The following is a 15670-nucleotide window of genomic DNA, read 5'->3' as shown; positions in this document are numbered from 1 at the left end:
TAAACAATAACTTCTAAAGGTCAGCAAACTCTGTGTGGGCTATTAACTCCAAATCTATTGGTAAGAGCTGAAAAGAGATGATGCTTCACATATTAAATTGTTACTATATGATCCCGGCATATGAATTCACTGGTACATCACTGTAGTGTGCTGGCAGAAAAAAAAAGAGGCCAGCATTGATGAGAACGAGGGGAAATTATGGTTGAAATGCAACAGAGAAGAGAGAGGACTCGTCAAGGACAAAGGAAATCAGGCAAAGCATATCTGGAGGGTCTTTCTCTCTCCCCAGGAGACAGTAAACACTGATTTAAAACAAATGAAACTCTTCTCATGGATTCACAGTCTGACAGTTGTCACATTCTGATTTGATCGTGCCGTTACAGAAAGCAAAACTGTTTTTCATTTGCTTTCTGAGGAAAAAGGAATCATTTTGTGTATTTGGCATATATAAAATAGTCAGTTTATATAAAATAATAGTTTTTTTCATTATTAAAGCTTCAGACAAAATGTTAAAAACAATTGTCTTTTTTTATTTTTTGTCTAATTTGATACAGCAGGTATTTATGGCTTATATTGTAACTTCATATGTGCTCACACTTGAGAAGAAAAAAAATATTATTCAGAGGACCAAAAAAAAAAAAAAAAAAAAGTGAAGATAATTCTGATGTCTGAGATCTTTGTGTTGCCGTAATCTATTAATAAAAAAGCATATTAATATTATTATTATAATTGCATGACAACATTATTTTATTCCACTTTAAATTGTCAAAGGCACAAAAATGATGTAAGCAAGATCTTGTGCCAAATTGGATCATGATCATTCCTTACAGTTCTCAATTTCTCAAGTCCTTTGACCCACTTTTGCTGGGATGACTGACCGTGGCTACAATCCTCCTGATAGCAGCTGCTGCCATGTCTTCTCCTTTAGGCTGGCCAACCAGAGTCATGCCCAGATACTTCACGTTGAACACCATCCCTTCCAAGAGTGTCTCCTTGGTGTCCGTCCAGTTCTCTGGGAGCTCTACACCACGAAAATAAAACATTTTCATCATTTAAAGAGTTATTTAACAGAATAGTTTACCAAAATATGAAAATGACCTATATGAGTATATTCACAGAAGGAGACACTGAATGACACTCTATTTATATGAAAAACAAGTGACTGAATCTCTGTCTCTAATATTCTGTCAAACATCTCATTTTGTGTTCCACGGAAAGAAAGAGTTTAAAAAAAAATAATGACATAATTGTCAGTTTTGAGTGAACTGTCCATTGAAGAAACCAACTGAACATTTAAGGCTTCAGAAATGAAAGGCTCAAGAGAAATGTGAAATGTGAAAGCCTGAAACGTGAATGTGTATTTATTGATTAACATTGCAGGATATCAGAAGAAAGATGTATGCCAGCAACTATGAAAAAAAAATGAAAAGAAAAAAAAATGAAAAGAAAAAAAACCTTTTTTGATTAAATAAATAATGATCAACTGGAGGCAAAAGGTCCATTTACATATATAAATCTAAAAGTATATCCATTAAACATAGATGACAGGTTTCACACCTTTCCATTAGGAGAAGGGCTCATTCCCATGTAAGGAGAAATTGAAAAACTGTGCCACACAGTGAGCTTTAAATAGCTTGCGGTCCCATTTGGGCCTAATACAAAGCCCTGTAGGAGTGCAGAGCTGGATCGAAAGATATGCAGAACGAACCTGACTAGACATCCACAGCCCTGCTATTGCAATTCTGAAGAAAAATCTATATAAAGCAAGCTCTGGAGTGCTGGACCTGTTGTGTGAATTATTGATTATTATCCTTCCAAAAAAATCCTTATATTATTTCATATACTACATTTCTTATGAAAGTAAAACCATCAGAATTAAAGGAAGAAAGCATTTAAAATAGTGCCTTCTTGATCATTTATATTCATCGTGACAGGTAAGCCCAAGTTTGACTCTTTAAAAATTTCTTTTTGTGACCTCCAATAACTCTAACAAAGATATTTAAGTCCCTCCTTCTGACATATGCAGTCTGCTCTGATTGGCCAACTGACCCAGTTCATTGTGATTGGACGAACACCGCAAGCACTCGTCGGAAATGTAATGCCCCTTTACTTAATCGTGAGCTTCATCTTTAAGAATAAATGTAGACAGTTAATAATGTCCTTAGTTTAACCATCATTTCAAGCCTGAAATAGCTTACATGCACCAAGAGCTTGTAACACTCCAAAGAGAAAGGACAAATTGAAATCGCATCATATGACCCCTTTAAAAAAGTACCTCCTTGATATCTGTCATGACAGGTGAGCTGAATCGATTTTAAATCATGCAATTATGTGTGCCACTTTTCTTAAATTACACATACAGTAACTGATTACTTATACAATATGTCCCTTTGCCTAAAAAAGCAGCTATGGAGGACAGAACCCCATCTAATCTGACAGTCCCGTATCCTGCTCTGACAGCTCTGCTCAGAGCCATCTGTCCATCCCAGTAGCACCAGCTGTTTGAGGCCAGGAAGACAATACAGCATCATGGCTTTCTCAACTGCAAGTGAATTATTAACCTACAGGGACACAAAATCTATTTTAGCACTCAATAAGCCGGAAAACGAACCCTCAATACTCACACAGCACTGTAGCCATCTCTAAATGACATGTTATAGCCCATTTAGGATGGGCCACAGAGCATGGAGACATAACAGAAGTAGCTAAAAAACTCTAAGGGTGACTCACATGTATAATCTCCTTGAGCTGTTGCAGCTCATTTGTCATACTGAAATCCTAAACTGGGAATGCTGACCCTCACAAAACATGGTCCTCGATAAAGCTGCAACTAGAACTTGAGGGATGCACCATACGTTCAGCAGGCTCCTAAATGAATAATTGATCAGATTCGTGTTGATGCTCCAGGCCTTCGCTCAGATTAGATTGAAGTAGGATATGCTTATGTTTATAAAACTTTGCAAAGGTTATGACAATAAAGTGAAGCAAATAAAGCAAAAAGGCCATAAGGACTGATAGTAATTGGATTTTTACAGGTTTGGCCAAAGGCAGGATGATATATGAAAAAAGAAAAAAGAAAAAACAGCCAGTATTGTTTGTATAGTGTGAGAGTGGCATTTTTAACAGCACATAATTTGACGTCTGGGTTGGTGCGTGTCTGCGTGATAGAGTGATCCGATTTGTGCAAACATAAAATGCGATTACCACGGATGCTGAGATGTGCCGTAACCACATTTGTGTCTGCGCTACACAAAAGCAGCATGGCATTTCTCCAGACTGATCTTGCAGTCGTGAAAAGGTCCCTGTGAGTGCTTATGCTTTTGAAGTTTTAAATTGAAATATATCTACCTAAATATGTTGTTTAGAATATTATTATTATTATTTCAGATCTAGAATCTCCCAGCAAACACAGAACATTCCACTAACGTTACCTTGTGGTCCCTGTTTGGAAAAATGTACATGCAAGGTTCTCTAATGGTTATTTTCAGGATTTTGTTTTTATAAACAAACATTCTCAAAATTATGTTTTTGTGTGCTAACCTAATAAGGACGCATACACAGCATTCTCTCAGTTATTATATATTGTTTTATGAACAGACTTATGTCATGACATACGGAGCCCCGCACATGACATGCAAGAAAAAATAAATAAATCGTCACACGATTACTATTGCGTTCCCTCGATTTACTATTGCGTTATGATTTATCGATTTAGCAAATCCAGGGAACGAATTAGTAAATTGTGTGCACTATTTATAAATCGAGTGAACGAAATAGTAAATCAAGGGAACTCAGTAGTAACCGTGTGCACATTTTAGTACATTGAGGAAACGAATTAGTAAATCATGCACACGATTTAGCCAACTATTTTTTAGTCATGTGCGGGGCTTCGTAATGACAACTCCCAGAGAGTTTAGCATAATAATGTGCATGACAATTTTAATGTGTTTGGGCATAGATGCAGTGGCTGAGAAAGTACCAAGACTTTCTGTTGCCAATACATCCACACACACACTGCTGTGAGCATGTAAGAAATTCTGCTACACATTTAATGTATATGAAATAACCCCAGTGTATAAAATACATGAAATCAGCCTGTAGCAGATCTATACAGGTGGAGCTGGGGAAGTTGGAGGGGTTCTGAAGCGTGCTACAACTCCAATAGCAAGCACAAGGCAAGTATCTGAATTTTTTTCATCTCAAAATTTTGCTGGAAGGTTTTTGTGTGCTCACATAATAATAACGTGATTCATTCATTCATCTAAATTTAAATTTAGGTTTTATTATTTTAAACAAATAAATTTCCCATTGACTTCCATAGTATTTTTTCGATACTATCAAAGTCATTGGAGATCATCAACTGTTTGGTTACCCGCATACTTCAAAATATCTTTGTTTATGTTCAGCAGAAGAAACTCATGCAGTTTTGGAACAACTTGAAGGCGAGTAAATAATGACAGAATTTTCATTTTAGAGTGAACTGTCCCTTTAACTTTCTTAAGGGTGATCATTTTGTTTTTTCTTGAGGACATAAGAGTGTATTCACTGAGCCCATGGAAACCTTAAACTGTGGCACTGAAGGAAACAAGTAAGACGACTAGTCACAGATCAATTATATATGAATACCACATCCTTAATGGTCTCATTTACACTCAAAAGTCACATGAATACTCAAGCATGCTGAATCCCAGTAAATATAATGACTGCATTTACATGATGAGATGATTAATTAAAACATGAGCTCACACATGGACACACTGGCAGGACAGTTGCCCGTGGCAACGAGTAAATCAAATGCCTAGATTCCTGGAATGATTCTGCACTAGCATTTTTATGCATCATGTAAATATTGTTGAATATAAAATACCTCATAATTGAATGGTTTGAGCCATCTGAGAAAAATTGACTGTTTTACTTTGTGCTGACGGCAGGTGAATAAAAGGCCTCTGATCTCTGCTCTGCATATAGTGTCTAAATAATGAGTGTTGGGAAGAATCTAGGACATTACCTTGACAGAATATAGGACATGATACGGCAGAGAGGGAGGGAAGAGGAGTTCCACTATTTAGTGGAATACACACTAAAAACTGAAGGGGCTGTAAAAACAATTGAAGAAGCTTTATTTCAAATCTTTTTTTTTGGTTGTGCTGTATGGTACATGAGTTGGCTATATGAGTGATGTCAAAATGTCTTAATGTTTCTTTAAGCTATTGGTGTACTCAAACATATCAAGTCGTAAAAAAAATTTCATTCTATTTAAAACCTTAATTTCTAAGAGTGAAAATGGCTGTTCAATCACATGTGCTTTGCTAAGGAGGAATTAGAGGAAAGTGTCAATATTTAATTTTGTGTTCTTAGAGTCGGAGCTGTTTGAGCTGTATTGAACATGCCATATATTCATCAAATATCTGCACTCGGGACAGCCACGCTAGTGTCAGGCCATGCTCCGTTGCCTAGCAACAAAAGTCACTGGGCATGAGACGGCCCTACAATGGGGGATGTTTGGATTTAAACATCAGCGGTCACATTAACACACACTAAACTCTGAGAAAGAATTATAATCGCTAAAAGTGCATACATAGATAAACATAAATATATTTACAATATTCTCTATACATACATTTTGTTTTTACTAAATGTAAAAAAAAATGGTGAAAGTTATTAAAAAAAACTTTTATTATTTAAATAATTTCTGAAGAGCCATTATTTAAAAATAAAAATAAAAAAAGAACTGAAATAGAGTTACAAATTACATTAAGGTCCATCTTTTTTAATTTATTTATATTATTTCAGTGCCACTGAATCTAATGATTCAAACAGCTGATTATTTGAAAATAACCTTCAGTCATCTCTGTTCAGTTTGCAGTCTGCAGAGGCCTGTAGTTAGGAGTGTTATCACTCATATTCATGATAGCATGAATGGAATTTATGAACAGAAAGCGAGATCTGTCTTACAGTTTTACTGAAAGAAGAAAGACAACATCTCTTGCCTCAAGACAACAGGAGGAATTATCTTCCAAATCTGAATGAATTAATGGCTTTGCTCGACTTGCCAACCAATGGCAACTAACACAAGTGGGCTGCCTTATTAACATAGAACATACATTTATTTACTATTACATTTTTTACATTTTTGTGATAAAATGGCAGACTCCTTTGTCCTACTAAAGCTCATGTCATAGCTATTTATTTTACACATAATAGTTTATGTTACATTAATAATTAAGGCATAATTTGACAAAATTACTGCATGATTGCAAATTACAAAATATTCGGTACACATTACTTACATTGATTGATTTTCAAAAAAAATTCACATCAGACACAAAAAAGGTAAACTAACTTTAAAAAAGTGTCCAAGCTTCAGTAATGATCTGCATGAATTATAATTTACTGCAACAAAATAAGCCATTTTTCTTTCTCAACTTTTACTAACTGTTCACAACAAAGTGTAAACATTTATCATAAAGACGTTTTCACCACAAATCCTCATACAAAAAAAAAAGTGGATTATTTGCTTTTTTGATCCCAAAGTAATCCAAATGCAATGCAAAATGTTTCTTTCTCAAAATCACAGAAGCTTTGAGTCTTATCAGCAGCACAACAGCGGCTCAGACTTTGTGCTCTCAGGTTCTGTTTATACTGAACAGCATGCATATTAACATTTGGCTTTAAGAAAATGTTAACATGTTTTGTGTGTCAAAAAATAACTTCTTCTCCTCAGTTGTATTTGAAGCCAGTCACACCTTTAACTTGTGTCTGAAATTATATGAATGCAAAAACAAAACAAACAAAGAAATTAAAACAATGCATTCGATTTTTTATGCAAATTATTTAGCAAAAAGTAAGATTAAATTCTGATTATTGCAAAAGCACATCAGGTTATAATACAGGTACAAGTTCAAACAATACATAAAATAAATTAAAGTTTGTATTGCTCATTTCAGATTCTATGAGTTATGGGTGCTTCCTCAGCACTTTTTATGTTTTGTCCTGTTAAGGAAGCAGGCAACACTATTGGCTGTAGGTCAACTATATGCAAAGGTCATGTTTAAAACCATTTATCAAGGTCTGCTATTCAGGGGGATGTTCTGCTAGATAAGAGAAGGCAGGCGAAACTCGTCTCTTTTACAAATGAGTTGGGAACCCTGAAGTGGGAACACACAATTTTAAAGAAAAATGGTATAGGAAATGTATGGAGAAATCCGTATATTGACAGACCCATATGAGATGGGTAACAAAGTTATTTACAGGGATAGTTCATTCAAAAGTTTTCTGAAAGATTATACTGAACCTGCAGGCCATCCAAAATGTAGATGAGTTTGTTACTTCATCAGAACAGATGAATGTATCATTACATCATTACAGCTCACCAGTGGATCTTTTGCGGTGAATGGGTGCCGTCAAAATGTCCAAAGAGTCCAAACAGCTGATATAAACATCACAATAAATCACAAGTAATCCACACAACTCCAGTCCATCATTTAACATATTGTGAAGTGAAAAAGCTGAATCTTTGTAATAAACAAATTCATCTTTATGATCTTTAAATAGTTATTTATGGATAAAATAAAAGTTAATTGATGGACTGGAGTTGTTTGGATTACTTGTGGATAATTGTGATAGTTTTAACAGCTGTGTGAACTCTCCTTCTGATGGCACCCATTCACTGCAGAGGATCCATTGGTGAGCAAGTGATGGAATACTAAATTTCTCTAAGAAACAAACTCATCTACATTTTGAATGGCCTCTGGGTAATAACATTTTCAGAAGGTGTTCATATTTAAATTAACTATTCCTTTGAACATTATTTATTGCAGACGTTTGTCACTATATATTATACATACAACATCATGCCTTCATCTGCTGATGTTAGATTATGTATCTAATGTCTTAGATTAAAGTTTAAACTAATTGTCCAGTGAAAATTTAGACCCACCACCACAAGAGATTCCTCCTCTAAAAGCCCAGCAATAGAATACAACTGCATATGTATCACAGGGCCTCAGCTGGTGTGTGTGTGGTAAGTGATGTCCCATGGGGGTTTGGCACTAATGCAGCTCCTCCCTGTGCTGCAGACTGGTGGGTTTCGGCTGGTTCCTGGCAGCCCTTTTGAACACTCTGCCTGCATTAAGTAATGGCTGAGGTTAAAGGTCAAAGCACTGAAGACACTAAGGTGAAGCAGCAAGCGCAGCATGCTAAAATGAATACTACTCCAAGTACGCCTTATGACCGACTGAGGAGGTTGAGTCTAAGCATTACACTATATTTATTGTCTGAATTTATGGCCTGGATAGCAGATTTAATTTCAAATTATTGTCATATTTTACAAGCTCTAGTTTCAGGTGTTCAGTCTGACTGAGCGGAGCTGTTTGAATCCCACTGAGACCAACAGCACAGATAAAAGACACAGAGAGCAAGTGTAGCTGGAGTGACAGACAGACGAAGAGAGACTATCAGTGACAAGGTTCACTAGGGGTAATGCTGGCAGCAGGGAAGGACTAAAATAGAATAAAAGACTGCTTTTTAACAAGGGAATATTTTATAGGAAACCACAAGCACCTAAAATCAACAGAGGAAAAGTGAGCTGTCAGATGAGCAGGAAGGACAGAAAGAGAAACAGGCGCAGAGAATGAGAAACGGGAAGAGATACAGAACGAGTGTCAAATTTCTCTCAGATGCATGTCTAGGTTGTCAAACAGGAAGGAAGGTTTGGATGTCACGGATCGCTCTATGGGAGGATGCGACGGCTGTTTCTCATGCAGTCAGTGTGCGGCTGTGCGCACTACTTAACTCTTTCTATACATGCTGTTAGAAGTTAGAACTACTATGGGAGAGTTGGAGTGCATGTTAAAAGAGAAATAGTAATATTTATAAGAAAACTAAATGTAATTTAGGAATAACAATATAATGTTGTCACTCAAACACACTATTACAACTATTTTATATAACTAATATCAGTACATGTCTAAGCCTTTATAACCTGGCAATAGATTAATGTAATCTAATGCAGGTGTATTTAATGCTATAATGTTTTGGTGAACATGAGGAGAACAAAGACAATCAATATTTGGGAGGACTGTATCATTTACCTCTCTCTGTCTAACTGAGAAAAAGCAGGTTCAGGCTAATGAAAAAATTGACTAGAATGACTACAAAGAACCACTTTCTATTTTACATATGAATTTAGAGAGTGTGTGTGTGCTGTTTAAGGGGAAACTCATCAGATAAAGGTATGCAACTGTATCAACATACAATAGCCTATTCGTTGATGCCATGGAAAATGGTGAATATTAGAAAATATCTGACCACTGAATGCTATGATTGACCAATCAGAATCAAGTATTCAGAGAGCCACTTAATGCATGCAAGTTTGCATAATGAAGACCTATACATTACTTTTCAATAGTCTATTGCAAAATATTGGTATTACTTTCACATCTTTTGTGGTCTCTCTCTTATAATAATAATATATTAATTAATACTATTAATATAAATTAATATTAACATTGTTGCTATGTAACTTTACTTATGATTATCTATGTTGTATTATATAATTTAAACTCAATTAATAATAAAAAATAATAATAATAATACGTAATATTCATATATTTCTGTACTTGGTAAGACCACCTTGATTAGCATGTTATTTCTATTTTGAGGAAATTAAATCATAAAATATTAATATATCGCCAAACATATCACTGTACTAACATTTAAAATTACAGTGCTTGTGTTAATCATATTGCATTTTATCAATTACAGAAACATTACATCTAATTAGCATTTAACATGAATGTGAAATATTATCGTAAAGAATGGCCCTAATTCCTTGTTTGGTTTAAGCAGATTGTGTCTTGAGTGTGGACTCACACACATGGTGCATCCGTTTATCTCTGCTAAATAATTTTCTCCTCTTTTATTCAAGTCTAGCAGGGAACAAACCACAGGGAGTCTGCTCACAGACACTAAGGAAAAATAATGACAAAGACAGAAGAATCGAGACATAGAGAGGGGAAGAGACCTACGTGAGGTCTGAAGGGATTTTGCTCTTATTTGTTAGTGATTTGAGAGATACATAACAAGCAAACCAATCAAAAGAAGAAAGGAAAGCAGAGAGACTGGTTGTCATTTGGTTTAAAAAGAAGGTATTTTTCTTTGCTGACAGATCTGAGAGCTGGCAGTTCAAACTGAATGCATTTATATTTGATCCATGAAAAAAAAGTTAAACTGTCAAATTTTTTATATTTACTTTAGAACACATCAAAAAAGCACAGCTCACTGCTTTTTTTAAACTGACATCCAGATATTCACATCTAGAGCATTAAGACAATTGTTTGGCTGAATCTGATTCAGTGGAGGAAAGAGGTTCCATATATTGAAAATGCTTTGCAAAGCTTTTAAATGTTTGTGAATCTAGAGTTTCCAACCAGTGGCATGGTGTGTGTGTCCATTGAATTTCCATGTTATTTCACTAAACAAGACTTTGTTATGCCATAACTGTTTCAAAACTTTTTTCAATTTCAACGGTTGAGTGATCTCAAGGAAGTCATAAACCAGTGTTAAGCCCAACAGATTAATCAAAGAACACTTATTATGCAGACATTTTATGTTTCATTTACCAATGGATCCTCTGCAATGAATGGGTTACTTGTGGATTATTGTGATGTTTTTATCAGCTCATTATGACGGCACCCATTCACTGCAGAGGATCCACTGGTGAGGAACTGATGGAATGCTATGTTTATCAAAATCTGTTCCCATGAAGAAACAAACTCATCTATTGTTCATCTTGAATGGCCTGAGGTATTTTTTTAACTATGCCTTTAACATAACTGAACATTAAACACTAACCAGTTCCCAGTTTTTTCCTCTTGCTCAAAAAACACATAAATACAACTTTATTTGAGTTAATCATGTCAAACATGCAGCTAAAATTCCCTGATTTCTAATTTATAATGAAAAGCATTCATATACTACTAGACATTTCTGTTTATTTAGTCATTTTAATTAAGTAAATTAAGCAAGTGGCAAATTTATGTTAATTAAAAAGATGCAGTATGAACAGATGTTCATTTATTCAGGTCCTGATTCACAGGCTATGTTGAGTTTGTCACTTAGGGGATAAGGTCTAATGTGTTTTTTAAGAAATTGCAACATTTACTGTTGAACATGAGCGGCTGAGTCTTTCTGAGACAGACAGGCTGTTGCACACGGATGTCACAGTGTTTGAAGGTGATCACAATAACAATGTTTGGGAGTCACCGAGGCCAGAAGTAATAAAGGAGTGTCTTTTTTCTTTCTCTCTCTCTCTCTCTCTCTCTCTCTCTCTCTCTCTCTCTCTCTTTACTTGCCTTCCAGGTCAGAATTAAGTCCTAATTAAGGGAGATGAAAATAGTTTCAGTCTTCAACTATGAAACGAATCCTTATCAAACCTAATAGGGTCTTTTCACACAGCATTGCTCACTCTTGATTTAGAAAAATGGTTGTGTGCGTGTGTTTCACCCAATGTGTATGAACTTTGGTGCTTATTGTTGTGGAAAAAGATTACAAAGCTTTCTTTATTACAAGAGCTCCCCATCTGAAAAATCTAACAAGCACCTCAAGTGCCATCAGAAAGAACACAAAATAGCCTCTTTATAGCTCATTACACAAGGAACTCACAGAGGAAACAACTGCTTATCAGCTAACCTTGAACATAATAGATACTCTTGAAACTCCCCTGTCACCAGAAGAAATGAATGAAACCCAAACCTGGCACAGATTCATACTTATTCAAACATTTAAGCATTTAACAAAACACAGTCACTATATGGGTGAAATATCAAAGTAAATGCCTGCTAAAAATGAATATAAAGAACATGTTTTGACACTAACTTATAATTTGTATGATAACAAGCATAGGCTGAATAATAAAATGTAGAGACTGTTAACGAAACAGCCAAGAATCCTTCACCTTCTAGCAACAGAACTTGACACAAGAAACCATAGATCAAAAATAATGAGAAGAGTATAACGAGTATGCTTTTTCACCACATGCGCTTCATTCACTGATTCTGTGTTGTATTGGATAATTTTCTGCACACTATATGATCAGTATTTTTCCATCTATGAAAATTCAGTCTTGCCATCACAGGAATAAATGACATTTTAAAGTAGAAACCAGTTTATATGTATTTTATGAATTTTTGATCAGATAAAGTGCGTAAGAGACATTTTTCTTCCCAAACTATTAACAAACCTCACCAACCCCAAACTTTTGAACTGTGGTGTACATGAGCATATGTTTATGCATATGGGTATCAGTGTGTGTAAAAATGTTCTACCCAGTGTTCGTGTAGGTCAGTCTGTGTGCACGGTCACCTTATCCACTTCTGATAATTGAAAATGACACATGGAGACCACTTCTCTGATGTCAGTGACAATGTATCTTTCTTGTCCTTCACACTGTTCCTCTTCACAACGTGATACATTTGCTGGCATCCTTCCTGTAATTGGTTTATCCAAAGCTAGAATATCTGCTTTACTTAAACATGGATTGACACGACTGTACCAGCTCAGAGGGTCTGACATACTGATTTATGATCGAACAGTAAAGTATTAACATTAATTGTGTTTATTTTATTTTTTAAAAAACAGCTTTCTTTATGTCTACATTAGATCAGCAGGGAAGTTACTGCTCAAGCCTGTTATTTTCCACCGAGGGGTTATTACACTAGAAATTGCAAAAGCTTGCAATGTAAAAAACGGTAAGGGCGTACAACACTTGCAGCAACTAATGTGACCTTTGGCACTGTCAATGTCATTTTAATGACACAACGACAATTGATAGTGACTTCTCTTTGTGTGCATGACATTACACACACCAACTCTGAAAAAAGACAGAATCTGTAGGAAACCAAACATGATATTGTAGCTTGAACTTTCTCTTTTCTCAACATAAAACATGAAATTTCACTTTTAATGAGTGCCAGTGAAAACTCTGACCTTCATCAAGTCAAATGCACACTTCAGAGATAACACCAGCCTCCCATGAATATTCATCAGACCAGCACAAAAACAGTTCATTATTCACTTGTTTGTATACTGTACTAGAATCTGCTCAGCTTTGAGTAAAACATTTTTAATTTCACTGTTGTTTTGAATGAAAGCACAAAGGTTTAATCATTTTCAAAACTGCATGCTCAGAGTGTTTCAAACACATAGGCTAATAATTAAAAAAAATGCTCTTTTTTTGTACACTACACTTTATAATTTGGGGTTGATACGACTTGTTTAATGCTTTTGAAAGATGTATCTTATGCTCACAAGGCTGTATTTGTTTGAACAAAATACAGTAAAAAAAAAAATAATAAAAATAAATAAATAACTGTTTTCAATTTGAATATATTTTCCAAAGGTAATTTATTCCTGTGATGCAAAGCTGAATTTTCAGCATCTTTACTTCAGTCTTCAGTATCAAATGATCCTTCAGAATTCATTCTATACGATGCTGATTTGATGCTCAAGAAACTTTTCTTACTATTATCAACGTGCTTTCTTTGTGTTCAACAGATGAAAACATATGCATTCAGGACTGGAATTATATCAGGCTGAGTAAATGAAAATCCAATTTTTACTTTTTACTTTCAAAAAATAAAATAAAAAATGTAGCTGGCATCATATTCAAGATTTAGGTATACAATAGTCCTTTGTGAGAAATCACGCCTTCCTTCTCACTCTGTCTCTGAAATACAAACCATTGCTAGAGAGACAGCCATCAAATCATTAATATTTAATCCACAGGGAGCTCATCTAAATTCCCAAGACACAACTGTTGAGTTGAATAATTCATTATGCAAATGTTCTTGGTTTTTAGTAAATATACATACTCTCGCTTCCTCCAGCTGTATGCCTGGAACACAGTTCAAGTGGGAATGAGGATGTTTTGTCCCAGAGTGCCTCATGAACTTCACATCTCACACGTCAGAATGACAGTGTGTCGAGCCTCAGGCTCCTGTCTGTCACCGCTGATGTGACACGGGCTGTCAAATAAAACCACTGCCCTCTTTTCCATACAAGAGCTCTCGATTCTTCCTCCTGACAGAACAAAAGCTGACAGCAGCGGCCAACTGATTCAATCATTTAAAACATAAATGAATGAAGTGTGATTTAGAGTCAGCGAAAGTGTGAAAGTTGGAACTGTGATTGTATTTGCACAGTGTGGCCAGCTGTCTCTCTGAGCCTGACCAAGTTTCAACACATTTCATAAAGCCAGTCAACCTTGAACAGTTCAGTGGTAACATCTATGTGATCTAATTGGATTTTCTTACACACATGGGAAAAAGTGAGGATCTTTTTACAGTACAGATTTCTGTAGGGTTAACATTGGACAAGGATACAATGCACTGCAAACATTATAATTGGAATTAATTGTAGATGTGCAATTAAATTCACAGATGAGTATCTCACACTATGCAGAGACAAATGAAAGCTAGCTATATGAACAATTAAGCAAATAGCACTGCATTATTTTTATTTATTTATTTTTACACTAAAACGACAAATAAATGTTGCTCAGGAAGCCAGTATTATCAGAGCATCGCGTGATCATCAGCACTGATGCAGTTGTATTCAGTATATGTAAACAGAGATAAACGCAGGTTACTCACTTTCATGCTTGGACGTTCCCCATGTGTGCCGCGGAACTCCGGGACTTTTGATTATTGCTCTCCCGGCGGATTTTAACGCATCCATGCTGGAAGGTGTAGAGCTCTTCTTTGGTGCCCACTGTGGGAATGGAGAAAGTAGAGTAGCATGCAGCGAGTAATGGAGCGAGTGGACACGAGCTCACAGTCCTGTATCTGTACTGTAACATTAACCCTTCACTGCCCGACTCACGGAGCTCCACGAGCTGCACCCTTCACACACACCCACTGACGCTTCATGATGGAATGAGAAGCGAAACTTCGAGCGAACCATAATTAATCATCCGGGTCATTCTGTGACTAAAGTAAACGAAGACTGTAACAATGAAACTTTTAATAGACATGTTATTAGCGCTTTATGCATTATGTAGCGATAACATTAAGCCTACTATATATTTATATCAAATTATATATCATATCATGTATTTATTTGAATAAAATATCATTAAATCCAAAATATAGTTGAACTTGTGTCTCCATGTTGTACGTAAACCACGCTACCATCATCATTTCCTTATTAAAATGACAGTACCAGAAATACTAATAAAAACCCCTCATCATAAACATCATCATAGCCTACTTTCAATACGTGAACTTTCTTTTAGAAAGTAATTGTTTTTCTTTTTATTACTTTATTTTATGTAGCCTATTATTAGGTTTGTTGTGGATGATCTTAAATAGTCAACCGTTACCTCAGTTAAGTGCAGTACACAATGTTTCATCACTGAAAACTGCATGTTGTAGAATTACTGATTTCAGTAATAACCTTCCTACAATTTTTTTCAATAGTTGTATTTATTTTAATCAAGTAACATTATTCCATATAATTCCATATAATAGCTAATATTTTATTTTAAAATATTTAAATAAAACATTTGTACTTGAAGTTGTATCCCTGTGTTATTCAACAACACAGTTACCATCATAATTCCATCTGATGAATTTAAAAATTAAAACAAAAACAAAACAGTAACATCATCTTA

The 15670-nt window shown here is 35.3% G+C and overlaps 1 protein-coding gene across 4 annotated transcripts in view; it reads right to left on the bottom strand.

The window, feature by feature from the left end:
• The window catches only part of LOC113063218 (low density lipoprotein receptor adapter protein 1), a 34653-nt gene extending 19729 nt beyond the window's left edge, over window positions 1-14924 (bottom strand). For all 4 annotated transcript variants that reach the window (XM_026233455.1, XM_026233457.1, XM_026233456.1 and 1 more), the window contains exons 1-2: window positions 14652-14924; window positions 879-1021 (exon numbers count right to left, since the gene is read on the bottom strand). In XM_026233455.1, coding sequence (XP_026089240.1) covers window positions 879-1021; window positions 14652-14736 — 228 coding nt within the window. In that variant the 5' untranslated portion in view covers window positions 14737-14924. The remainder of the gene's footprint in view (window positions 1-878; window positions 1022-14651) is intronic.
• Window positions 14925-15670: the final 746 nt, after the last annotated feature.

Source organism: Carassius auratus, chromosome 45 (genome assembly GCF_003368295.1).
Source record: "Carassius auratus strain Wakin chromosome 45, ASM336829v1, whole genome shotgun sequence".
Taxonomy (NCBI): Eukaryota; Metazoa; Chordata; class Actinopteri; order Cypriniformes; family Cyprinidae; genus Carassius; species Carassius auratus.
Note: the sequence above shows the minus strand (reverse complement) of the source record. Positions and strands in the feature narration are given on the sequence as shown.